At 43.3% G+C, this 23,938-nt stretch overlaps 3 protein-coding genes across 4 annotated transcripts; 1 reads left to right on the top strand and 2 right to left on the bottom strand.

Moving 5' to 3' along the window:
- Positions 1-3,230: 3,230 nt before the first annotated feature.
- Positions 3,231-5,874, bottom strand: mrpl22 (mitochondrial ribosomal protein L22). Its single transcript, XM_026328676.1, has 7 exons — positions 5,808-5,874; positions 5,661-5,703; positions 4,627-4,762; positions 4,428-4,493; positions 4,083-4,160; positions 3,856-3,925; positions 3,231-3,539 (listed from the first exon to the last, which is right to left on the bottom strand). Exons 1-7 carry the CDS (start codon positions 5,830-5,832, stop codon positions 3,331-3,333), a joined length of 627 nt encoding a protein of 208 aa, XP_026184461.1. The 5' UTR covers positions 5,833-5,874; the 3' UTR covers positions 3,231-3,330.
- A 202-nt stretch (positions 5,875-6,076) lies between these two features.
- gemin5 (gem (nuclear organelle) associated protein 5) lies at positions 6,077-19,907 on the top strand. Of its 2 annotated transcripts, none has more exons than XM_026328083.2 (28): positions 6,077-6,321; positions 7,034-7,188; positions 7,813-7,994; positions 8,110-8,261; positions 8,349-8,447; positions 8,617-8,749; positions 9,074-9,239; positions 9,361-9,573; positions 9,944-10,029; positions 10,628-10,710; positions 11,560-11,696; positions 12,184-12,257; positions 12,670-12,851; positions 13,242-13,381; positions 13,565-13,736; positions 13,846-14,049; positions 14,133-14,192; positions 14,278-14,400; positions 14,505-14,600; positions 14,854-14,991; positions 15,107-15,254; positions 15,471-15,590; positions 15,674-15,884; positions 15,970-16,221; positions 16,382-16,544; positions 16,947-17,409; positions 17,766-17,853; positions 18,212-19,907. In XM_026328083.2, exons 1-28 carry the CDS (start codon positions 6,180-6,182, stop codon positions 18,374-18,376), a joined length of 4,347 nt encoding a protein of 1,448 aa, XP_026183868.1. In that variant the 5' UTR covers positions 6,077-6,179; the 3' UTR covers positions 18,377-19,907. The 2 variants fall into 2 exon arrangements, with proteins under 2 accessions (XP_026183868.1, XP_026183867.1); XM_026328082.2 differs by having other exon boundaries at positions 8,110-8,267.
- On the bottom strand, positions 19,388-23,854 carry cnot8 (CCR4-NOT transcription complex, subunit 8). The gene is made up of 7 exons (XM_026328085.1): positions 23,753-23,854; positions 22,595-22,796; positions 22,150-22,343; positions 21,706-21,867; positions 21,279-21,423; positions 21,053-21,163; positions 19,388-19,920 (listed from the first exon to the last, which is right to left on the bottom strand). The coding sequence occupies exons 2-7, from the start codon at positions 22,709-22,711 to the stop codon at positions 19,792-19,794; spliced, it is 858 nt and encodes a 285-aa protein (XP_026183870.1). The 5' UTR covers positions 22,712-22,796; positions 23,753-23,854; the 3' UTR covers positions 19,388-19,791.
- Positions 23,855-23,938: the final 84 nt, after the last annotated feature.

Genomic DNA, 23,938 nt, shown 5'->3' with positions numbered 1-23,938 from the left:
ATTTGTTTCTCAAGCTGAGCCTCTGCTGGGCCGGCTGGTACGTTGACCGACAACCAACATTAAAAACAAATGAAAGTAGTTATCAAAACACCCCCTTCTTTGATCCAGAGGTGTGTGTGTGCTTTATGCGCCCACACACACACAACATGCACAATTTCACCTGTCAGGTATAATCAGTCCCATTCCCAACACTGGTCGCACGTCCTCCTGTCTTGTTGCTGGTTGAGCTCGTGCTTGGAAAGAGCCGACACATAATTTACTTCATGGGAGCAATGAACTCTGGCAACACAGCTGGATGGAAGCTGCGGTTCTCATTTTCGATCACTTATTTATGACTTCTCATGAAAACCACAAAGGAGCGGTGTGTTAGTTTTGCATGTAATCGCAGCACTAGTGCACTAGATATGTTGACTGGTGCATGTGGAATGACTACAGGAAGAATTGTGATCTATTTTAGGAGCTTTTGTCTTCTGACCAGTTTTACATTTTTACCTCTGAGGTGAGATACGTGTTAATTACTGAGCTGTGGAGATGTTGGGAGGCACATTTTGAGAAGAGTGGGGTGCAGGTTAGCGGGGTCCCCCCTGCTCTCAGTCATTACGCTCAGCAGAGCTCATCAACTCCGGGCACCAGCTCTACATTTACTGCACAGACATGAGAATCTTCTCAGCTAACTCTGATTGTCGAGACTGGAAATGTCAGTTTGACTAATGAACCTCAAAGAAAAGTCCACGTGATGACACCTGAACAAAGCGTCTCCACAGACTGTGGGACTGTGGTCCATCAAGTGGCTCCACGGTTCCCCTGTGGTGTTCCTTACGTCGTCTCTCACACCTGAAACAACAGGACATAGATTTATGATGTTACTACACATTTAACCTTCAACATGCACATGCAGGTTATAATGCTACTGACTTATGTAATATAATTGTCCCATGACAACAGTGTTTGTACAGCTTCCTAACTTTATGTTAACGCTGTCCATTAGCAAATGCATGATGCAGTGTTCAGATTTTATTTTGTTACCAGGCAACCACTGCTTTCTACTTTCTACTGTGATGTTTAGGACAAGAGCTGAGTGACACACTACACACACCTGTGGTGCCGTACGTGCTCTAACACACACACACACACACACACAAATGACACAGGTATCCTCACATCGATTAATCTGTGATGTCGCCACTTCACCAGCACGACTTGCTCTTATCTTACACAAAGTCCAGATGGACCTCGGGCCTGTCGCGTTTATTGGCTGAAGCTTTGCCAAGCATTTTTCACTTCAATCTCAGTGTGTATCTGTGCGTCCATGGCCGCCGGGTAGATTCAGTCATCTGTGCGATGCTGACTAATTGGTGGAGACGTCAGACCCAGCTCATATCTGGTAGCCTCTGTTTGTACGGGACAAGGACGGTGGTTTGTGGAAATCAAAGGTCAGTGTTTTCTGTGGAAAGAGCATTTTTGTTGAGTTCACGGATCAATTCAATCTGCCCATTAGTCTCAGAGTATTTAAGGCAACACTAACAAATCATCCCATGGATTTTTCCACCTTAAAAACAACTGATAAACTCACCTGCATTTCCTTAAAGGGATTCATTTATTCAGGTTGTGGCCCAACAGAAGACAAGCAGCTTCACCGTCTCCCCAAACCCTTTGTGCATGTCCCAGTTCTGAAGATGTACTGTGGAAACCAAGTGGGAAACATCTGATCCTGTTAGCCCAGCACCAGCTGCGCATCTGTACCTGCTTTAAGAAATTATAAATAGTGAATACTCTTCCAAATGTTTGTGCTGTGGGAAGAGGAAAGAGACAGTAACGCAGTGAAACAGGAAGACAAAGCCCTTTGCTCTTTTCAGAAGGGCCCCTTTATGCTGTGGGACCGAGGCAGCATCCAACCTGAGATTGGGGGCACCTGTCTGCTGAAATTGGGGCCAGCAGATGGCATTTTATTTGAAAATACATCTAGAGCTGCACCGAGCTGACAAGGCTTTGGACAGACGTGATGGGCAGATACACAAGTTGGATCATTCGCATCAGGAACAGAAAACTAAAGGCCAATTAGGAGCAGCAGAGACCAAAGCTTTGGGCCTCGACAACACTGAGATGCTGTGACCTTTAGAAAATACAAATTTCCAAAGAGGACATGTTTTCGTGTCTCCTCCTCAGACTGTTCCCCGAAGGATGTTTTCTTCTCTAAATTCAATTTATTAGAGGAATAACAGAGAATAATAATGAGCAGGGGGCAGAGAAACTCCAAAGAGAATGCAAATATTAAAAAGATGAAGACATAAAAGACACCATGTGAAGCAAACATAATTACATTCTGTGGGAGTTTTAGATAAGAAAACAAGGATAATAAAAAACAGACTGAAAATTAAATAAACAAATGATGTGTCTGCCCTCTGATTTATGCAAACATTAAAAATAATGAGAGGAGAAATTCAGTGTTTGACTTGTTTTAACTTTAACAATAAGTTGTGTTTAGTGGTGGAAAAAAAATGCTGGCATCTATAAAATTTGTTTTTTAAAAGAAAGTTTTTCCTCTTCCCAGCAGAGTGAAGCCTCTTAGCAAAGACAATCGTTTCCTGGGTTTAGCAAAGACGGCTGTCTGCAGACTGTCACAGAGCTGTGGTCCAAGTGAAGGGCTGAAGCTCAGTGAAGCTGACGGGTCTGTACTCAGGGGAGGAGTTCTGGTGACTGCTGTCATACTAACACAACAACCAAACCCATCTCAGTGAATCTGTGACAGCAGGACAAACATGCACTTCAGGCACTATGTTTGTGCAGGATCGTGGCTCCAAACAGTTTCCTCGAGGTGCAGCAGGATGTTTTTGTATTGTTTTGGTGAGCTACAGTGGAGGCACGTCATATGCATCTTCTGCTTCCTTGTAAACTGTCTCCAAATGCAGTGGTGCAAACAAAAAGAATAAAGGTGATATTGATTTTGGTTTGCAGTCACTTTCATGATATCAATTTCTTCTTATATTCAGTTTTCTCTACTGTGCCACCTGCAGGTTCTCCTCCCTGCTCCAGTTTGCTTTTCTTTTTGTTTCCATTTCAGGCGACTTCCCTGTTCACGTATTTAGTGATAATCTTCTGCATTTGCTGTTGCTTTGAATATTTTAACCATTAACCAAATCTAACCAGACCAGTTATTTCTGCTCTAACCAAACTGTGCAAGACTTTATTTAAACTCAAAGTCAATATTACTTCAAAAACAATGAAAAAAATTTCCATTACCCATTCACTCCTTTTATTATTTACAAATATCAAGTGACACACACACAGAGACATACAGTAAAAGTCACATGTCAAATAGTATCAGACGACCTACAGACTGTGAATGATAGTTCTGTTCTTGAGGTCCTGGACGTACTCTTTGGCCTGGTCGAAGCTCGTCCTCTCCTCGGGTTTGGGCGGTGGACCCTCGACCAGTTTGACGAAGTAGTGGCAGTAAACTTTGTCCATGATGCCAAACATGCCCCGGCCGTGGTATCGGATACGCTTCAGGTACTGCCCTTTGCTGGAGAACGACTCGGCTGCAGGAAGGAACAGTGTGCGATGAAGAGAGGACAGATAAATGAAGAGAGACAGAAAATAAATAAAGACATGGTTTAAAATCAATCAGCACAGCATCTGAAATCAAGAAAGAAAAAGATAAGTCTCCAGACTTCTAAACAAATCTTTTTCCAATTCCTCGTCAAAGGAATATTCACTTTCTCACCAGGAAACACGATGTGATGAGTTTTACATTCATCTGAGAAAAAAAAATGGTTTTCATACTGAGACCTGGAGCTGCAGGACATCACTTTGTTTTAACATGCAGCTGAAACCCTTCAGTGCTGCGACACTCACCTACATACAGGTTGGATTTGTACTCTACATTGTGATTTGTGACTGCCATCTCCTGAGCTTCAAGAAGGACCTGAATGAAACAAAACTGCAACATTTATCCATATTCTGTTTGCTCATAGTGTCAAAATAATGCATGAATACACAACTCGATGAGTGAAAAATTACGTTAAAATTCATTTGTGACTGCAGTGTTTAACTTTTAGGAGGGTGAACGTGCAGCTACAAACCTCTTTCATGATCTTCGCCCCTTTCTTGTCATTGAACTCCAGCTGTGCAATGGCCTCATCAATGCTCAGCCCTCGGATCTGTGAGGGAAAACAAACAAACTGAGATGAGACAGATGTTGGGACCACAAGTTGCCTGAAAACAGCATTTTATCACCGCTGCTATTTTCCTACAAATCTCAAAATTTCCTGAGTAAAAAAACACTGACAGCTTAAAAACATAAAAGGCTGCAAAACTTGTTTGGAATCAGCAGCAGCTTTAAGTATCTCAGAGTTAAATGGTGCAAATTAACTCAGAGAATGAATATTATTTGATGCTACTGCTTCAAGATTTTACATTGATCTTACCAGTTTGGCTAAGTACCACATCTTGTCTTTGCTGTACTTAATCTGCCTCCTACAGTGGTGGATCTCCTGTAGAAAATGTGACAAGATGTTTATAGAGAGAGAAGAAAGACAAAAAAAAAAAAAAACTACTTCAAACAGTCTGAAGAACCAGACTGTGTAAGTTTTAAGTTCTTATATCAGCTCAGGCAGAAAGACTCACTGCAAGTCTGCGAGGCTCATCTGACAGCTGGGGCGGATACACCTGCCGGTTCTTCCTCTCCCATTTTTTTAAACCCAGTGAAGTGCTGGTGTGGACACATGACAGCTGCTGAGGACGGCCGCTCAAAACCTGTAGTCTGCAGAGACACAGATGATTAGACAAAGGCATGTAACTGCATGTGTGAGAAATATGATAATGACAGTTTATCAACAGTTGCAGCTTTAATGATTTTTGCCACCAGCATGTCACGTTTGTGCAAAAAAAGGGAAAATTCGCATGATCATATTTAGCATAAAGCATAAATACTTCAATAAGTACTCTCATCTCCTCTCCAAACAACTCTACGGTAGTTTAAAGTAGAGTTTAAAGCAGCACAGGCATTCACATATTTTGCTGTGAATGTACAATCCTCTTTTGATGTTAAGGACAACATTTTAAATAATTATCACAAAAGTTCTCAAATGACATGGAGTACAAAGACTTTGTGGACTGGTGCCTGCAGAATCATCTCCAGATCAACACAGGGAAGAACCAAGGAGCTGGTGGTGGACTTCTGCAGGCGCAGACACCCTTCACCAACACTAGTAAACTTCCAGGGAGAGTGGACCTTGGTGTTCACCTCAACAATAAACTGGACTGGTCAAATAACACAAGTAACACAGATGCTCTTTATAAGAAAGGCCAGAGCAGGCTCCACCTGCTGAGGAGACAGGTTTTTTGGTTGTTCAGTGGACAAGACTGAGGACCTTTTTTGACACAATGGAGGTTTCAGCCATTTTCTATAGAGGGGTCTGCTGGGATCATGAGGACCAGCTCTGTACTTATGGGGTTTATTCAATAAATAAAATAAAATAAACCGTCAACACGTTAAACCTTTGAACCAACACTATTTTGGATTTTTGTTAGCAGAAAAATGATCCTGCAAAAACAACGATTGTCATAAATATTTAATATTTACAATGAATAAATAATAAATGAATGAATTATTACGGCTGATAAGTTAGCGTGCTAATGCTAACAGCTACGATGCTCACCTTGAGAGTAACGCCACAGGTATGTTCCTCATAAAAGAGACACCTGGAAAAACGTAGCAAACGTCAGAAGCAGAAACGATTCAATCAAAAACAGCAGAATTGAAGTTTAAAGGCAAAATGTGGATGTTTGGGCTGAATTTCTCTCACCACGTCCTGTCATTGCCGTAGCCATGTTGCACTTTACGACTTCGCAGCCTTCGCTTTACGGCACTATTATTTATAGGGCTAACAGTGATTTTTGTTGTTTTCCTCTCCACATATGCAACTTTTTAATTTATTTACAAGTTATTCCTACAATAAAGAGTAAATAAAATTATACTGCTGTATATTAAAATCGTTTCCTCAGACGGCGAACACTGCACGGTTTGACCCAACCAGGATCCCGTACTGGTCGAGATTTACGACACCACGCTACACATACGGTAGCATTGGTGTTGTAGCTGTGACATGTGAGAAGTTTAGTTGTGAGGTTTCAGTGTTAACTCTTAAATAAAACCATTTTAACGTGTCCGAGGCGCCATGCACGACAGGTCGCTGCCCGCCTCCCCCAACTGGTACTGCTCCCGCTGCAGCGACGTCACCGGCGGCGGTTTGTTGGGCGTTGGAGCCAAAAACATCATTTATTTGATTGACGTGTCTGCATCCACCTGCAGGGTCACAGGTGAGTTTGCTGCTTGGCACCTGGCAGCGCTGGGCTCACTAGCGTTTGGTTTTAACGCTTTGTGGCCCGAAAAGATGGAAGCGATAGGAGCCTCGATCAAGCTGATCAGATCCGATCAGCTGTGATGATCGATGATTGAGCGAAGACAAATATCTCAGCGTCTGTCTGGATCTAGTGCTGAGATAATTAATCAGTAAACATTTGGCTTAAAGAGCAGCTCGTATTAACATCGAGTAAAACAAAACAGTGATTGAAAACTAACCCTGTATAATATTGATTGATTGATACGACTACTTTGACAATCAGTTAATTATTTAATCCATTTAGCAAAAATCCCAAATCATGCTGCTTCCAGGTTTTGCTGCCCTTGGATTTTAAATCTCTTTTAATCACTGGAAAAACAGCATTTCCACTGTTTTCCAACCACATGAGGTCTAAATGATTAATTCTTGTGTTTCATGGAGTTTGAGGGAAAAAGACGTCAAAGTCAAAGCAGCAGAGTTTGACAGATCCCAAACCAGTTTGTGACACAGATCTTTGTGTAAAAACTGAGTCCAGGTTCATATAAACCCAAATCACACCATCAGCGGTTATTGTCTTAGGTTTTAGAAACTCTTTGATATTCCACAGCTGTTTCCAGGGTCTTACCAAGTCTTCAGCAGATCCCAGGGGCCGCTCCTCACACTAACATCCTGGTCTCTGTGTGTTTCAGGTGAGCTTGTCGGCCATAAAGACTTGGTGTCAGGTTTTTCATTCTGTCAGCACGAAGGGCAGAGTCACATCTGTGTCAGCTCCTCCAGTGACGGAAGTATCCGCTTCTGGGACTCGGACACCAAGGCTCTTATAAAGGAGCATGCAGCTCATCAGGTGAGCACCACCTGTGCTGTCCTGAAGTCTCACAGCTACAGAAACGATGCATTTTCACAATGTGCTGGTGCCCCCTGCAGGCCAGAGTCTGCTCTGCACTAGCAGCATAGGTTAGAGGCAGGTCTGCCAGTTCTGAAGCTGAGCTGCGTCTCTGTCAGACACTGTCACACGTTCTGGTTTCACAATCCTGTGCTGCCACGGTGAGATCGGACTTCCGGGGAGAGGAAGTTAACCATCCGAGCTTGTTTGGAGGTGGAGGACAGTTTTTACTCTGCAGGGGACAAATAGTACAGCAGGTCTCTGTAGTTGGCTTCCAAGCCACTGCTCTGCAGCAATTCAGTGTCTCCAGGGCATTTTTAAAACAGTTGTCAAAGTTAGAAAGGGCACTGCTTATTCACTTTCCATTATTTGCTTCATCGTATGCCTTCAAGGGACATTTTTTCTGTGTTTGGTCAGAAAATGAACATAATAGACTTACAGCATGACTGGGCTTCCATCTTTAAGGACAGGCTTGGATCCAGACTGGAATTTGTTTTCATAAATAAGTGAAGTGTTTGCAGATAAATTAAAGCAGTGACCTGCAGTATCAGTCATTGAAGTTGTTTTGTCCACACACACACACAGAGCCCTGTCGCAGCGGTGCACTGGTCGCCCGTGGACAAAAACCTGGTGGTGTCAGGGGATGAGAAGGGTGTAGTGATATGCCACTGGTACCACACCGGAGACACCAGCAGGTTCTTCCCTGAGCCCAGGACCATCTTCTGCCTCACCTGCTCCCCTCACACCTGGACCTCTGTGGCTGTCGGGTAAGAGGAGCACAGAGACCATCATTGTAAAGGCCACGCTTCAGTTTGACCACTTCATAAACTACATAGTGAAATGTAGTTGTGTTGTAATGAGCCTGGTTGTTGTTGTTCTAAGGTACAAAGACGGGATGATCGTGCTGGTCGACGTGAGTAAAAAAGGTGAGGTGACGCACCGTCTGCGTGGACACGACGACGAGATCCACTCGCTGGCGTGGTCGCCAGTGGTCGGAGAGGACGGGCTAAGCAGCAGAGCAGAGGACGGTGAAGGTGGCAGTGGGTTTTGTGCAGTAACAACATCTGTTTTTAATGTGTGAAACATTCGCAGAAATGATTCTGTGTATTTTTCTCCAATAGCATCAAATGAAGTGTCTGCAGTGGGAGAGCAGGGCTGTTTTCTTGCCTCTGGGAGCAAAGACCAGACAGTGAGGATCTGGAGCACAGCGAAGGGCAGAAGTGAGATTCAGCCTTTAGCTTCCACCAAATTAGCCTGTTGATTATAACAGAAAATGCTAAATGTACAGATACTAATTGTTTATGTGGGGATTCTCCATTTTAAATAGGGTCTTTTGACTGAACTGGACTTTTTTTTATTCCATTCTGTATCTTTTCCTTCCACTCACAGGTGTGATGACTCTGAAGCTGCCGTATCTGAAGAAAAGAGGCTCCGTGGTCGATCCTGGGATCAAAGAGAGACTCTGGCTCAGCGTCCTTTGGCCGAAGGGACGACCGACACAGCTCGTGTCCAGCTGTTTCAGGTACAGACCACATCCCTTTCTGAAGTAAATATGAGTTTTCACGTTGTTTTCCTGACTTAATAGCTGCTGTTTTTGGCACAATATGGAAAAATCACAGTGCAGAAGTTTTGAAACTGATTGTTTTTAACTCATGAGTCATTCAGGGGTTGGTGAAGACTCCAGTTGTAGCAAAGACATTAAAATCAATAAAATCTCCAGTGATTCCTTGTATGGTGGTGATCGGGTTATTGTGAATCAATAAACAGCACAAAAGTAATTCAGTGTAAAAAGGCAGCGTGGGCTACTGCATTTTTTGACACTCTCCTGCTTCGGCTTCTGTGTCAGTGGAGAGCTGATGATGTGGGACCTGACCAGGTCGGGGAAGCAGAGGTGGACTCTGTTAGGAACATCTTCAGAGGGTCAGAACCACAGCAGGATCGTCTTCAACATGAGTGTGGTTAAGCTGCAGGACGGCAGGGAGCTGCTCATCAGCACGTCCATGGACAGAGAGGTTTGTGGGATGTGAGAGGAAGTGAAAGGTGCTTCGTCTTGTAAGAACCGCTGTCAGCAGACTAACCTTGTGAAGCAGGGCGTGTTTGCAAAGAGCCCTCACTCCATCTTTTATTTCCCAGATTAAATGCTGGGACCTGGCCTCTCTCGACTGCTGCTGGACTCTGCCCACCCTGGGGGGGTTCGTCTACGCCCTGACCTTCTCCCCTGTCGGTGCAGGGTGTCTGGCGATTGGTGTCGGCGACAACATGATCCGGGTGTGGAACACACTGAGCACCCAGAACCAGTACGACACCAGGTTCTTCTGGCAAGGCATCAAGTCTAAAGTCACAGCGGTGAGATGCTTTAACGTTTAAGCTGATTCAAGTTTAAAAATAAAATGTTTTACTGCGAGGTTGTAAAAAAAGCTTTTAGCCTTTTGTCATTTAGAAAACAACTTACAGACTAGTTGTAGTTCAGATACTCTGGAGGTTTTCTGAAACGTGTTAGAGGGAGGAAATCCCAGAGGAGCGAGAAAAGAAGGAGCCGTGAGATTAGTCTGCTACATTCTTCAGCCACGTTCACTCTAACTTGCTTTGAGGACGTTGGGTTATCAGTTAAAATATCTTTTGATTGGTTTCTCGTTGTTTAAAGCTCCACTCAGAAACTAGTTGATGTAAAAGAAGCACTTGAGATAAGATGCATTCAGCTTTTCGTTCCCTGCAGCTGGCATGGCACCCAGCGAAAGAGGGATCCCTGGCTTTTGGAACAGATGATGGAAAAGTTGGAATTTATGAAGTCTTCTCAAACAAGTAAGATTGATTATTTCAAGGTTGGCATCAGTCTGTTGATGTTTGGGAACATATTCTTTAGGTCCTGGATCTTTGGCGTAACTCTAGGAAAACCTGTAAACATGATTTTAACTAGTTGGGAAGCCAGTCTTGGGTCACAGGGGAACGTAACACAAGTGGGATGTTTAAATATGCATTTCCAATGTTCTTTCAGTGATTTAGAACATCTGGCATCCTGCTGAAAATGAAAAATAGTGATATAGTCTGGTTTTGTGTTAAAGAATTTATAACCAGATAAATGTTGTATGTAAAAACCCTGTGAGAAACAAATCATTTAAAGCAGAGTTTATTAAATCTCTTCAAAAATGCCCGTAGAGCATCTTTAAGTCGTCTTTTGAAAAGATGACTTTAACTTTTTAACTTCACAAAAACACGACTCTGAGGTTTCACTGAAGTTTGACTAAGTTTGGAAACTTTTAGTGAAAGTCATGAGGGTGAACCTTTGCTTGTTCTTTGTGTTTTTCTTCTTAATCCCTTGTGGCTTCTCAGTCTCATTTTCTGCAGCTGTTCACGTCATCTACTCCTGGCTTGTCATCTGTTCTGCTTCATCTCCTCCCAGGCCTCCACATATATCGAGCTCCTATCACAGAAAAACAGTGTACACACTGGCCTGGGGACCCCCAGTCCCCCCGATGTCATTTGGTAAGCTCCTAATGAACTCTTAGCAACTGCTGCTGTTTGCACTGAACACTCTGACCCAGCAAAATCAGTGGCAGTGGGACGCCGGTAAGTGTCGAGTCAGCAAAGCAAAAGCCCAAACACCTCTGCATGTGCTTTTATAATGGACTCTGTAATTGAATGAGCTGCGAAAACAGTTACTGCTCACCTCCTCCCTGTTCGGGCGCTCGTGGGGAAATCGAGACGTGGGAAGTTAATTTTACCAGCTGTCGACAGAAGACATTTTGATTAGTGTATCGGTAACACGTCTTCGAAGCCATAAATGTAATTTTTGCCCTGCCTTCAATCTGGTGATTGCACTTAAATGAAGAAAAGGAGCCTGTGATTTGTTTACCCGCAGCACTGGCACCGGTTCAGCTCAGTTTATGCTTCTGCTGCGCTCTCATTGGTTCAGATCATTACAGGTGATGTGCAGAGGAAACGAACAGCAGCTGCTTCTTTCTCTGAGCTGTGACGCTCCTTTTCAGGATCTTTGTATTTAAAACGTTTCCCATTGAACGAGCAAACAGATAAAGACTCTGCTATTGTCCCACCATTAAATACGTAAGATCAATGAAAGGGGGCATCTGTGAAAGTGAAAGGAGGGTAGACAGTTAAGACTAGAACCCATTATACTTATCATGCTATTTTGTTTACATGGGTTATGAAGCTTTGCAGCGACACGTGCATGTTGTCATCTGGGGAACCAGGCTAAGACACACCTCAGGGTTTATTATATTATATTATTAGAAACTGCACATATGTTACATATTAGCTGAATTAGCAGAATTTCAGCAGATTCTAAAACTATAATTTTACACGTGTGGCGTTCAGGTGCAGTGGGAGGAAAGCTGTACTACAGCCTGTACAGCTGCGCCGGCGAAGGCACCATCCTCCAGCACGACCCGTCTAAGCTGAGCGGAGAGGCGTCGGATATCGACAAGCTGATCAGAGACACTAACGACATCAAGGTGGGCGCGACGTTACTGTGATCACATGGGTCATTTCACCTGCAGTCTGCGTCGTGTGGTCGGCTTTTACCTAGCATGGTACTGTGTGGTTCACTGACTAAATCGTGGCAGTTTTTGTTAATGTTCTCATTTGACAACATTTGCATGCTGCTAAAAAAAGTGGGACATGTTTCCCCCATTTGGCCAATTAGTGAATCGTCCTTCCAGTTCTGTTCAGGATCCTGTGGCAGTTTAGTAAGTAGGACACCAGTTTATCTGTACTGTCGGCACTATATTGACCAGAGAAACCACCTGCAGAATCTTCTCTCAGGCTCCTTTCACATCCAGAGAAGGCTTTAGCGAACCAGGACAGATGGCCTCACTAGAACCTGACAAACACACTTAAAGCTCGAGAACAAACGCAGGGAGTTCACAGGAGGAGTCACAGCTCTCACAGTTTGCTGCCTAATGTAACAAAAAAAAAAAAGTGATCTCTGCTTCCCAACAGCACAAGCTGTCTCCACACACTGACCTCAGCTGGAAGCCAGATGGGAAAGTGGTTGCCATCGGCAACGAGGACGGGTGAGTGAACGCCCAGGATGACCCTCCTGATAACACTGCACCAGCCTGCAGAGTCCTGGGCAGGACCAACTTATCCACAGAGTTTAGGCCACAGAATAATGGATTTGTCTCAGACTGGGACAGAGTCTGAGTTGAGGATGGGATCTCACACTGAGTCCTCTCAGCCGTTAAACATCCCGAACCAGTCACGTTAAAAACACAAGACTGTCTGTTACATTAGTCGCATTTAGCTGATCAAACCACTCGTTTGATGTTTAGGTCAGAGATTTCACTTAACTACAGAACTGTTCACTTCTGAGTGTTTGCAGTAAGTTTGGACTTTAAAACAACATCGTGTAAAATGTAAGTTTTAAAGCTGCTGTAATCAAGAAGATACTCCTAATATTAAATGGCTGCTCTTTGTCTGCTGCAGCTGCATTGATGTGTATCAGGCTCCCAGTCTGAAGCTGCTGTGCAGCCTCCAGCAGCATCACAAGATCATCAACACGCTGCGGTGGCATCACAGCCACAGCTCTGTGCCCGAGCATCACGGCCTCCTGGCCTCAGGCTCCAGCAATGCTGCCGTGTACGTGCACGACCTCCACTCTGTCATAGGTGGGAACAGACCTCACACACACTCAAGGTTCCTTGCTACAACCTAACTAGCTAGTTACTTGATAACGACATGGAGCCGTCAGCTGAATTGTATCAGCTGAGAATTTCATTTTGTAGTTTGTGGATCAATAAGGTTTATTGATTTATTTAGCTCCAGCCAACTACATTTGCTGACAGTAGCTGTTTTTGTCTGTAGGTGAACCAACTGGGAATATTCCTGTTGTTTAATTTTGACACCTGCTACATGATTTCATTGCAGTCTGTGTTTAAACATCACCACAATGATTGTAAGGCATCTGAGGATTAACTAGTACACAATCCAGACTAAGGAAATGTGGGTCACATCAAGGGCTCAGGAGGTTTTGATGTCAGTATTTTGTTTTTCTGCAGAAAATCCTCCAGAAAATCCCGTGGTGTTGACCGAGCCGTATCGAAGGCTGTGTGGTCATACCTCTAAAATCACCAGCATGGCCTGGAGTCCGCACCACGATGCCCGGCTGGTCACCGCCTCGTATGACGGCACAGCCCAGGTCAGCACCAGACCAGAACCATGGCTGTAAAATAATAATCATGTTCTTGACAGATGCATCAGTTTGTGTAACTCGTTCATTTTTGAGGGATTTGGGTTAATTGTTCACATAATAAGTGAAGTTTCTGGTTTTTTTGTATTATTAATTAACTATTTTGATCTTATTCATTTACTGGTTTTTCAGGTGTGGGATGTGCTACAGGGGGAGGCTGTCTGCAACTACCGGGGTCATGTTGGTTACCTGCTGTGTGTGGACTGGTCACCTGTTGATCCGGATGTGATCTGGTCCGGAGGGAAGGACTTCACCGTGCAGGAGTGGAGAGTCTCCAAACAAGAGTTCACCAACCCCCCTAAAGGTGAACACGGCCTCTTAGTCTGTGCAGCACTGTGGAAACACTGAGGACCACTGTCCCACTCTGAACGGGTTAAAGCCAGACTGTAACGCTCACATGCGTGTCCTCTCAGGGAAGAAGATGGTCGAGCTGAGGGAGAAGATGAAGACCAATCCCAAGCAGAAGAGGAAGAACAAGAAGGCATCGGGGGCCGGAGGAGCTGCACCATCAGAGATGAATGGAGAGCCAGCTTCAGGAGAGAAGGCTGAGGCGGGACAGTCCGGTGAAGAGGAGCTTGATGAAGTCAGCTCAACCAACAGTCCCGTCCCTCCACCAGGTAGCAGAGTCGAATCAGCTGAAAAACAGTAAGATTGCTGATATTAAGTGTCAAGCTAACTGTATTCTAATGTCTTGTTTCAGCCACTTACGAGCTGCAGAGAAAAACCTCTGCTCCTGCTACTAAGTGCAAAGACAAAGCAGGTATCTCAGGTTTTTATTTTATTTTACTGAACAGCTTAGGCTGCATGTATTTTTAAGACCGTGTCCATTTGTATGAATGTTCCAGACACAAACCTGCTGAAGAAGAAGAAGCCTCGCTCCATGCTGCCCATCAGTACGTCCATGGACCATCGGCCCAAAGAGGACCTGCTACAGGACTGCATCACTTTGGCATCTGTCAAACACAACAGTATGACTGATTCTGCTAAGGACTAGTTAATTGCTTTATAATAGGACTGGGTCAGAATCAGTTCTTTTACTCACTCATTTACTGTGTGCGCATGTGGTTTTCAGCTCCCCCTGCAGGCTGTGTCCCTGGCCAGGGAGAGCACATCCACCTGGGCCTCTTCTCCGACAGACAAGCTCTGCACCGCATGTTTGAGGCAGAAGGTGTGTAACTGATATTAGAGTAACACAGTGCACTTAAAATGCAAATGGTGTTTTGGCACCTTTTTCTGTTATTGTAGTTTCCAGAGGTTTAGTTAAGCCAGTACTAGATGCCCAAATTTATTCTGACATAAACAGGAGAATCATTGTTGGCAGTTTTTAAAATCCACCTTGCTGTTGCTGGAGCAAGTTTTAAGTTGAATGAAGTTTTTAGTTTGTCTTGTCAATGAGTCATGCCGTGTGTGTTATTCTGCAGTGGAGGGTCACATGGAGGCTGGTCACTACGACTCTGTCGTGTACTTGCAGCTGTGGACTGGAGACCTGGAGGGTGCACTGCAGCTGGCCACGGAGAAAGGAGAGCTGAGTGACCACCTACTCACCATCGCTCCCATGGGTAACGGCTTTCAAGTCACAGCAACCAGGCGTCACTTCTTGATTTGTTTAATCAGTCTTTGCTTCTGATTTCCAAACTTTGTAAAACCTCTGTTTTGCTGCGTTTGCCGCTCCAGCCGGCTTCGAGGTGTGGAAGCGGACCGTGGAGGCCTTCGTCAAGCAGCTGTGTCTGCAGGAGCAGTACCTGAAGGCAGCCTCCCACCTGCTGTCAGTCAACAAGCTGTACGAGGCCATTGACCTGCTGCAGTCTCACAGGCTCTACAGGTTTACACCTATGACAGATACATCTGCATCTTTTACTCTTGGTCGTTAACTACACTCTTCTCTTGCTTTGCCCCATTGTTGGATTTACTTCTTCTGACTGATGATTCCTTTTACTTTCAAACACCCTGCTGATCTTGACAGCTTCTTATGTTCAGCGCCATCTCCTGGTGATATTCCTGTGTGGAGAACAGAGCTCTGTGTTGTGTTGTTTGTCAGGGAGGCCATAGCTCTGGTCAAAGCCAGGCTGCCAGCAGACGACCCCATCCTGAAGGAGCTGTACACCGGCTGGGCTGCTGTGCTGGAGAAGGACGGACATTTCTCTGCCGCGGCTAAATGGTGACAACTGGAATCTGAACTGGTATTTAATATTGTTTTGAATCTTTTTACAAACATTATTAAAGCGTACCTTTTCCTCCCAGCTACCTGGCTGCTGGTACCAGTTTCGACGCTGCCAAAGTCATTGCCAGAAAGAACGACACCTCCTCGCTGATGACGGCAGCCACTCTAGCAAGAATCTCAGGCGAGGTCACTCTGGCTCAGTCGCTGGCGATGAGGTGCACTAAAGACCTGGCTGCTGCTCAGGACTGGGTCCAAGCTCAGGAGGCCTTGAGCTCTCAGAAGAACCTGTTGGTCAGTGACATTACCCAGCTCATAATCTGTTTTATGTCACATGTGACAGTCTGATAAAGAGCTAAGTGATTTCCATCTCCTGCAGGGCCACAGGCTGCACCTCTGTGCTGCTGAGCTGCTGATTGTGATGCTGGCAGACTCCAAAGTTGCATCTCAGGCCTGTGTCTCCAATAACCCATGGGCATCACCGGGTGACCGACATGTCACCGTGCAGGACTGGGTGAGAGACGTGTGGGAGGAGCACTTTGGTGTTTCGCCTCGCAACGCTGGAGACCTTCTGCAGGACCTGAAGTCTCTAGAGAGTCCAGCGCCCAGCTCTAACATTCCCCTCACACAGGTACAGTCCTTCACCCTGCTGTCCTGATTTTATTTTCAGATAGACGCAGGTTAAAAAGGCTTAGAGGCAAATTGTACTTACTTTTGGAAGCCCAGTGAACTGACCCCCTCGTTGAGCTTTTTCTGTACTTTTTGTTCCACGTGTTGCCTTTAATCCTCAGGTGCTGCTGCATTCGTCCCTCCATCTGACACGCTCTGTGCTGAGCTGGCTATTGGAGGATGATGGTCAGCTGATAAAGGAGCTGTGGCAGGCGGTGGCTTGGCTCCGTGACCCCGGACATTTCTGTGTGTCTGCAGAGCTTTGCAGGCTGCTCTTCCCTGATGGTACGTGTCTGTCTGATCAATTAATTATTCAGTTATTTGAGTTTTTCAATATTTCACTAATCGGAGACTAGTGGAGTAATTTATTTGCTGTTTACAATAATCATGCTAAGATTTGGTGACACCTTGTGGGGACTTGTGGTTTTTGCTGTTATTAAGCAGAAAAATAATGAACTAAAGGACTAATCCTTTCAAATTAGGAGCTGAGATCCAAAGGATTTTTGTATTTATATATATTCTAGTGCTGAAATCATTAAGTGAACAATCAAGGAGCTGGTCTAGCAAATACGCTGGTTTCAGCTTTCCGTTGGGAGGTTTTGCTGCTCGTCTGTTTTTATGTCATTTGAAGACGTTATCTTTAACAGCTAATAACGCCGTCATCATTTTGTTTGGTTCTTTCATCAGGGGACGTCAGTGTTTGTTCCAGGAAACACCCCAAAACTCTTCATCACACAGAGGAAGCAGCTAAAGCTGCGGCCGACAGCCTGCAGGCCTTTGTCCTTTACCACAGACTGTACGAACTTTGGTGGAGCAACTCAGCTGACAACACAGACCCTCAGAATGGACTGGCAGCAGCTGATTCCTGTCCTGCAGACGAGGTGGAGGATAAAGCAAACGAAGATATTTCAGAGGTGGAAGAGAAGGTGTGTCCGCCATTAAGGCTGGGTAACCTGGACTTCGATGCGTCGCTGCTTCTGTCTGAGCCTCATGCTGCCTGTCAGGCCACTCAGAGGTCAGTTACAGAGGTCCAGGAGCGGCTGGCCGCCATGGTGCTGCAGCACAGCCGAGCCCAGGGAGGGCAGCTTGATCCTGGGGAGGAACAGGCCGATGTGGCCCCACAAATATCCTCCACTGATGCTGGGCAACGGTGAGGATATTTGTTACTGGTCTTCACTTCATGATGTTTGGGTCTGAAGCTAGAAGCATCACAGCCACACTGGAGGAAAAGTCATTAGCAGTTAACATTTCAGCAAGTACAGACAATTTGTCAAACTGACTTATAGTGATGGAAAGTAACTACACACATTTACATAAATACTGTTCTGTGCTGTACGTTTGAGAGAAATATTTTACTTTTTACTTGACTGTATTTCTCTTGACAGCCATACTTACCTAAAGAGTACTCCTGTCTTCTACTTTAAGTATCAATGGTAAAAGTACACTGAAAAGCTTTATAGTGTCAAACCATAAACACTGAACATGTCTGTATTTTCGCTCCCTCAGGCTGGAGGACCATGAGACTCTCCTGTCTTTGTCTGTGAAGATGTCAGAGTACCAGAAACAGCTGGCGGACCTGCCAGACATGATCAAGGTAAAACTCACACACGTACAGTGTTAAACAATAAATGCTAACACTAGTGATGCTGAGGCACCGTCTTTACCGTATTCGTTTTAGTTTATCTCATCAACATGCTAATACATGCTAATTAGCACAAAATGCTAAGTAAAACTGAGACCTATGGGAATATCGTTAGATTTAAAGATCCACAGCTGCTGGAGTAGGCGTCAGGGGATCAACACATCAGGTTTCATCCTGTGAGGCCACACGTCTGTACGTTTGACAAAAAGATTTATTGTCATGTGTTGACTGATGTTATAGTGACTATGTAGTTTGATGTGGTGAGGCTCAGTCATCAGCGTTACCTTGTCTGTCGTCTGTTTCCTGCCAGATGTATCCTCATCCAGATGTTGTTGAATGTTGCCTGGTTCTGCTGCACCTCTCCAAGTCTTCACTGTCTGTATCCGAACGTCTGCAAGAAGATGCCAAAGCTCTGCTCCGTAAATACGGATCAGGCCCGTCCACCCTGAGGGCGTCACAGCGTTTCCTCACCTGAACCTGCCCCCGTTGGACTGAGAGAAACACGGCCTCCCACTGTACAGCTGTTTGTTGAATAAAAAAAATCTTCACTTAGAAAATGATGGAACATGTGGATGATTTGATTCTACACCCAGAAGTGCCTTAAGGAGGCTGACTGACTTCCATCATAGTTGCCTGACCTGGAGCTTCTTCCCACAGACGATGCAGGTAAAGACTGAGTGGTGTCAGTTGTTGTTCAATACCTGCTTTTACTAATTTAGTAACTTTAAAGGTCAAGAACAGCCACAGTGTCATACGGGCCCACAGGAAGTGGCGTGCAGGCTTCCTATTAAATATCCAGCTAAAAAGTGGAATACCACACTGGGGCTGGAATACAGATTTTAATGCGAGTTTGCAGCAGACAAATATCGAAAATACAAACCCATTCAAAATGAGAAACGTTTGGTGCAGATTGGATTGTAAAAAAAAAACAATACTAGAGCTTTTATCGTTTTCCCCATCCTAAGTTTGTCTTAGCACAATACTGTCATGTCAGTGTGATTCTGTTGTGTTTTAAGACAGACTTAAAACTGTAACTTCACGTTGCTTTAAAATCCCAATGGAAAGTTTTTTGGTTTAGTTTTGAAATGAAAACAAATGTTCTCTGCTTTTAGCTTCTCAGATGTGAGGATTTGCTGTTTCTCTGTTTCATAACTTTGCACTTTGAATATGTTTGGGCTTTGACATGTCTAGATCTCTGGGAAGACTGGCCATCATTTATAGGACTGAGCCTAATTCTGATTCAATTATTTCCACTTTAAAAATACATGAAAATGTCCAATTTCTCAGATATCTTTAAAATCTCACAACCCAGAGAGATTCAAACTGTAAAACTACAAATCACTAAAATACTTAATCCTTTTTGTTACATCCCTTAAATTTTTTAAAGCACCCTTTCTGAGGTTGTAGACAGCCACCTGCGGTGCCATAAACTCTAGACACAAGGTCCGATGGCCTAAAAATAAATACTAAACAAATACTTAATACATTTAAAATACAAAACAATTTAATATACATGAAAACATGCATAACCAATTACAGTTTCCGTTAAAAGTTTCAAAAAGGTGAAAAGAGCTAAAACATTTTTATTTTCATCAAAATTATACATTTAATTTACAGACCCTTCCAGCATTAACATAAAAAAACAAAAAACAAAATCCCCACAATAAGAGATGAGTCCTAAGGATAATCTGAGCTGGAGAATGTCATCAGAAGAAGCTGGTCCCGTGCTGTAAAGAAAGGTTTTAGTCATTCTGAGCCAGGGGGAAGGAGCAGCTGTCACTGCGAGTCTCTTTACAGAAACATTTAGTCTTGTGCTGGGGGAGATCGGAGGTGAAACCTGCTGGTTGGGTTTTAAAACAAGTGAGTTCCACTTGAAAATCGAGCACCGGATCAGTGCTTGTTGTTCGTCTCCTCCTGGCCCGAGCTGGAGATGCCGTTCTGGGGTTGAGTGGAGCCCGAGCCCAAGCCGTACAGTCTCCCACAATACTTTGCATCGTCAATGTTGTCTTCGAAGAAAAGCTGAACCCAAAAAGAAGTGTCACTCAGATAACTGCTGAATTTAAAGCCCATCTGCTACCTACAGTCACACCAAGTGTTTAGACAGTGACACAGCGTTTGGGATTTTGCCTAATTTTTAAATATGGAGCCTCCATTTTCTGGTGCCTTCACTTTTACAGAGGCAAAATTACAAAAGCTGTGTGAACGTCCAAACACTTATGGATCTGTCTGTACTTGACTTAAAAGGAATTTTCATGCATGTTGAGGTGCTTCATTAAAATCTGACATTTAAAGGAGCTGTGGCTTTAGTTTTGAAGATTTTTAGCCATTTATGTTTTATGCCAACATGTGCAGAATGTCTACAAAGTTTATCTGTGTCTTATTTTGTACTACGAAGGCTTATTCTGTTAAATGTTGAGGCCAGAGAAGCTGAATAAATTCAAAACACTGACTGTCCATAAACTTCTTACACATAAGAGGACATTTCAACTGTCTCTGGAAGTTTTGACTCTTGGTTTACATGGAATATTTATCTAAGGCAATCACTTGTAAAGTGACACATATTTAGTGTATGTGTACTAGTTCAGTACTGTTCTACCCCAAATTACAGTGTCAATTTTACAAGACATACTACTGACATGGAAACGCAGTGCATTTACCAAAGACAAATAACGGGAGGATTTTATCTTGCAATTGCGACTCACAATCTCTTAATTAAAAGAAGCGCATATTGTAATTATGAGGTATTCTTTTATAATTACTGACAGTGGTGTATGGATTAGAACAGTTCAGAACTTTATCAGGTTTATAGATAAATGTTACTATAATGTTATTATTAATTTCTCCTCTGTGCCATTGGATCAGTGCTAGTGAATTACACTGATACTTTGAAGTATTTCAGTATAAAAACCTGATAACTTTCAGGCGAGTATTGAAGTATTCCAATCCATACACTATTATAAGTTATTCGTAATTATGAAATAGCCAGAACATGTTTTTTACTTTGGTGAATACAGTGCACTTCTGCAGACTTGCGTGATCCTGCTGTGGAGATTATCAACTACATTTTCCTTAATTAGTTACGATAAAATGGGTTGAAATCTCAGAGAATGCTACAGATCCTACAGATTATTGCATATCTGTGAGCACGTACCTCTTTCATCCTGAAGAAAGCCATACCGGTGAGCAGTGAGTCGGATCCAGCCTGGTGCTGCCGACCGATCCTCTTCAGCTCCAGCTGGTCCGCCACTTCCTGGAGCCCTCCCTGCACAGACACACACAGCAGTCAGGATTGTCTTATGTGTACAAATGGAGCATAAAATAAAATCATCATCAACTATAGTGTCCTCTGCTTTGCTTATTTGTATTAGGGCTGATACCTTCAGGTTCTTGCAGCTTTTCATTAAGTACTTGACATCATAGATTGCAGGAAAGAACAGGTTGAGGATCTGGAAGAAATCATGTTCCTCCTCTGGGAGTCGAGCGTCTGTCAGGAGCTTCACCAAATATCCAAAGTCATACCCACTGAGGGACACAGAGCATGAGGATTTGAGTTGGTTAGGGTACAGTGACGTGACTGGATTTAAACTTAAAAGCAGTTACCAGAAATATCTTTACTAATTTCTTTTGGAAGCTCTACATGGATAGTGGGTGGGTGCCAACATTTAGTCTTTTTAAATGCCTGTAAAAATATAAATGGTACATTATTTATTCAGATTTCTTTCTTATATCAAATAAACTGTAGGATTCAGTGTGGTGTAAACTGGCAACAGAAACAGAAAAATGTAGTCAGCACAAACAACTGACCTGTGGAAGGACAGCCACTTGACGTTTTCACACAACACCAGACCAGACGTCATGAGAAGCTCAGCAAAGTAGAGTGTATCGATTCCTTCTTCTTCGTGTTTCTTAAACTGGAGACCAGAGTTCTGGAGCAGGTCTATGGAGTCCTGTGAGTACATGTCTTCTCTATGAGAAACAATGAAAGACAGACATTCATTTTTCAAATAATTACCACAACTACAGCCAACAAAACTAAAAATATAATAAACCTAACTTAATCGTCTTTAGACACCATTAATTCAGAAATAAAAAACTGATCATTTCATTATTAATTCCATCATTTGAGCAGCACAACTTTCATGCAGAATGGTAACCAAAGCACAGACATCATTCTAAACCTTCTGGCTGGTGTAAGATGAAAACTTGAATTTTAAAAACTGCTCAGGAGAGAAAAAAAATTCTTCCTACGTGAGGTTGAACTTGAAGTTGAACTGCCACGTTGTCGTGCCAGGGGGATAGTCTCCTTCCTCGTTCATGAACGTCAGTCCGAGCTGGATGATCTTCAGGAGGTCAACATTACACCTCAGCAGCTGGTACTGGTAATCCACAGTGCTGCGAAACTCACCGATCGGTCGGACAACCACTCCAGGAAATTCTGTGTCCTGGGGAACAATAAAGATGAACAAGTCTATGATGAAACACCAGAATCCTCTGACAATCTGTAATTTAACATTTCTAACATTTACTTGTTTTCATTCAGCTTCAACCTTAATTTCATTGAACGCTACAGCTAAGAAATTATTATATTTTACATATTCACAAAGAACACCTATCCTTTAGGCCAAGTTCTATCTGTCTGAAACAAATGCAGTTATCATTCTTTTTAACACTGACATCCATGAAGGTCTCTCACCATGGCAATGTAATTGTAACTTTGAATAATATGCCGGATCTTCCTCATTTCCTCCTCCACATTGCCTGCCCAGACTTCACAGATTATCTGACTGGAATCTGTAAGTGCGGCTGGCATGTTGGCAGGTCAGGAGGAACAAAAACCTGAATTCTGCAGCACTTGTGAAGGAGCCAAACCGGAGGCTCTGTGTGACGAAGACAGACTGTGGAAGAGCACGAAAAGAAGACATTTAAGTCTCACCTTAACTTCTGCATAAACAAGGTGTGAGATAAATGAGGACTGATGAGTTAAAAGCATGGAAGAAGAAAAAACCTAAATAAAAACATGCATGAATAAACCTCAGATATCATTGTGAGGAAAATATATTATGATTTACCACAAGAATTAAGACATAAACTCCTGAAAAACAAAGTATGAACCAAAGCTTTGTAAACTAAACCAGCTGCAGCTACAGCTGTTATTTCATTCCATATGAAAAAGTTGACCTTGTATCTTAAAGTATTTAAGTGAACAACGTGGATAAGTCCACAGAGCCATTAAATGAGTGTTATTAAGTGGTTTAAATTAAACACACTCCTTAAGTAAAAAGCTAAGAGCCGTAAAGTTTTTTAAAACATCAGCATCATGCATTTTACGTTTCAATATTCAAACTAAAGATTTAAAAGAAATCCAGTTTATAGATTTCGCAGGTTGTGCAGCCTTTAAATACTTCATTGTGTTATATTGAAAGACGTTTTCAATGATAAATATCAGCCTGTAATCACAGGGATGTAATGACAAAACATTTAGCTGTTAGCTGCCAAACACCATTTACTTTACATGTGTTTCCATGGCATCAAGACAAGATGCTTGCTAGCTAATCCAGCTGATATCTAATAAAATTATATCAGCTCAGAGAAACGCTCACTATAAGTTAAATTCTTAATTTAACCACGTTTGTCACGTTATAAAGTTTTAAACTGTGAAATACTGTTAATACAAGAAACTAGCTTAGCTCCAACGGCTAACGTTCACAAGCTAATACTCGCGATAACGAGGTTAAATCAAACAGCTCCGCGTTTCCGCTTATTAACGTGTCACGACCGACGCAAACATCGCAGATATAACTAGTTATGCATGTGGAAAATATAATCAATAAATATATTTAAAGAAATTTACCTGATAATTTGTTCGACGTATTTTACGAAATTAGCTAGCGCCTCCGTTTCTTCTTCTTCCTCTTCTTCGTCGTTTTCTTCCGGTTCTGCTTTTCCTCCTGTTTATCGGGGGATGAGAAAAACGCACAGCGCCACCTGGTGTGAAGGAGTAACGCAGCGTCTGTGTGTGAATAGAAAAGCCTGAAAT

This window comes from Mastacembelus armatus, chromosome 14 (genome assembly GCF_900324485.2).
Source record: "Mastacembelus armatus chromosome 14, fMasArm1.2, whole genome shotgun sequence".
Lineage (NCBI taxonomy): Eukaryota > Metazoa > Chordata > Actinopteri > Synbranchiformes > Mastacembelidae > Mastacembelus > Mastacembelus armatus.
The sequence above is the reverse complement of the archived record's forward strand: the minus strand, read 5'-3'. Positions and strand labels throughout refer to the sequence as shown.

Bases quoted from the DNA above. Each gene is read 5' to 3' on its own strand.
- mrpl22 (XM_026328676.1), bottom strand. From the start codon at position 5,832: ATGGCTACGGCAATGACAGGACGTG. The intron at 4,494-4,626 runs GTGAGTCTTTCT...CATTTTCTACAG, and splicing joins ATGAGCCTCGCAGACTTGCA to GAGATCCACCACTGTAGGAG. The intron at 4,161-4,427 runs GTAAGATCAATG...TTTCCCTCACAG, and splicing joins TGTGGTACTTAGCCAAACTG to ATCCGAGGGCTGAGCATTGA.
- gemin5 (XM_026328082.2), top strand. From the start codon at position 6,180: ATGCACGACAGGTCGCTGCCCGCCTCCCCCAACTGGTACTGCTCCCGC. The intron at 10,711-11,559 runs GTAAGCTCCTAA...TGTGGCGTTCAG, and splicing joins AGTCCCCCCGATGTCATTTG to GTGCAGTGGGAGGAAAGCTG. The intron at 16,545-16,946 runs GTACGTGTCTGT...TTCTTTCATCAG, and splicing joins CAGGCTGCTCTTCCCTGATG to GGGACGTCAGTGTTTGTTCC.
- cnot8 (XM_026328085.1), bottom strand. From the start codon at position 22,711: ATGCCAGCCGCACTTACAGATTCCAGTCAGATAATCTGTGAAGTCTGG. The intron at 21,868-22,149 runs GTAGGAAGAATT...TGTTTCTCATAG, and splicing joins AACTTCAAGTTCAACCTCAC to AGAAGACATGTACTCACAGG. The intron at 19,921-21,052 runs GTACGTGCTCAC...TTTTGGGTTCAG, and splicing joins CTTTCTTCAGGATGAAAGAG to CTTTTCTTCGAAGACAACAT.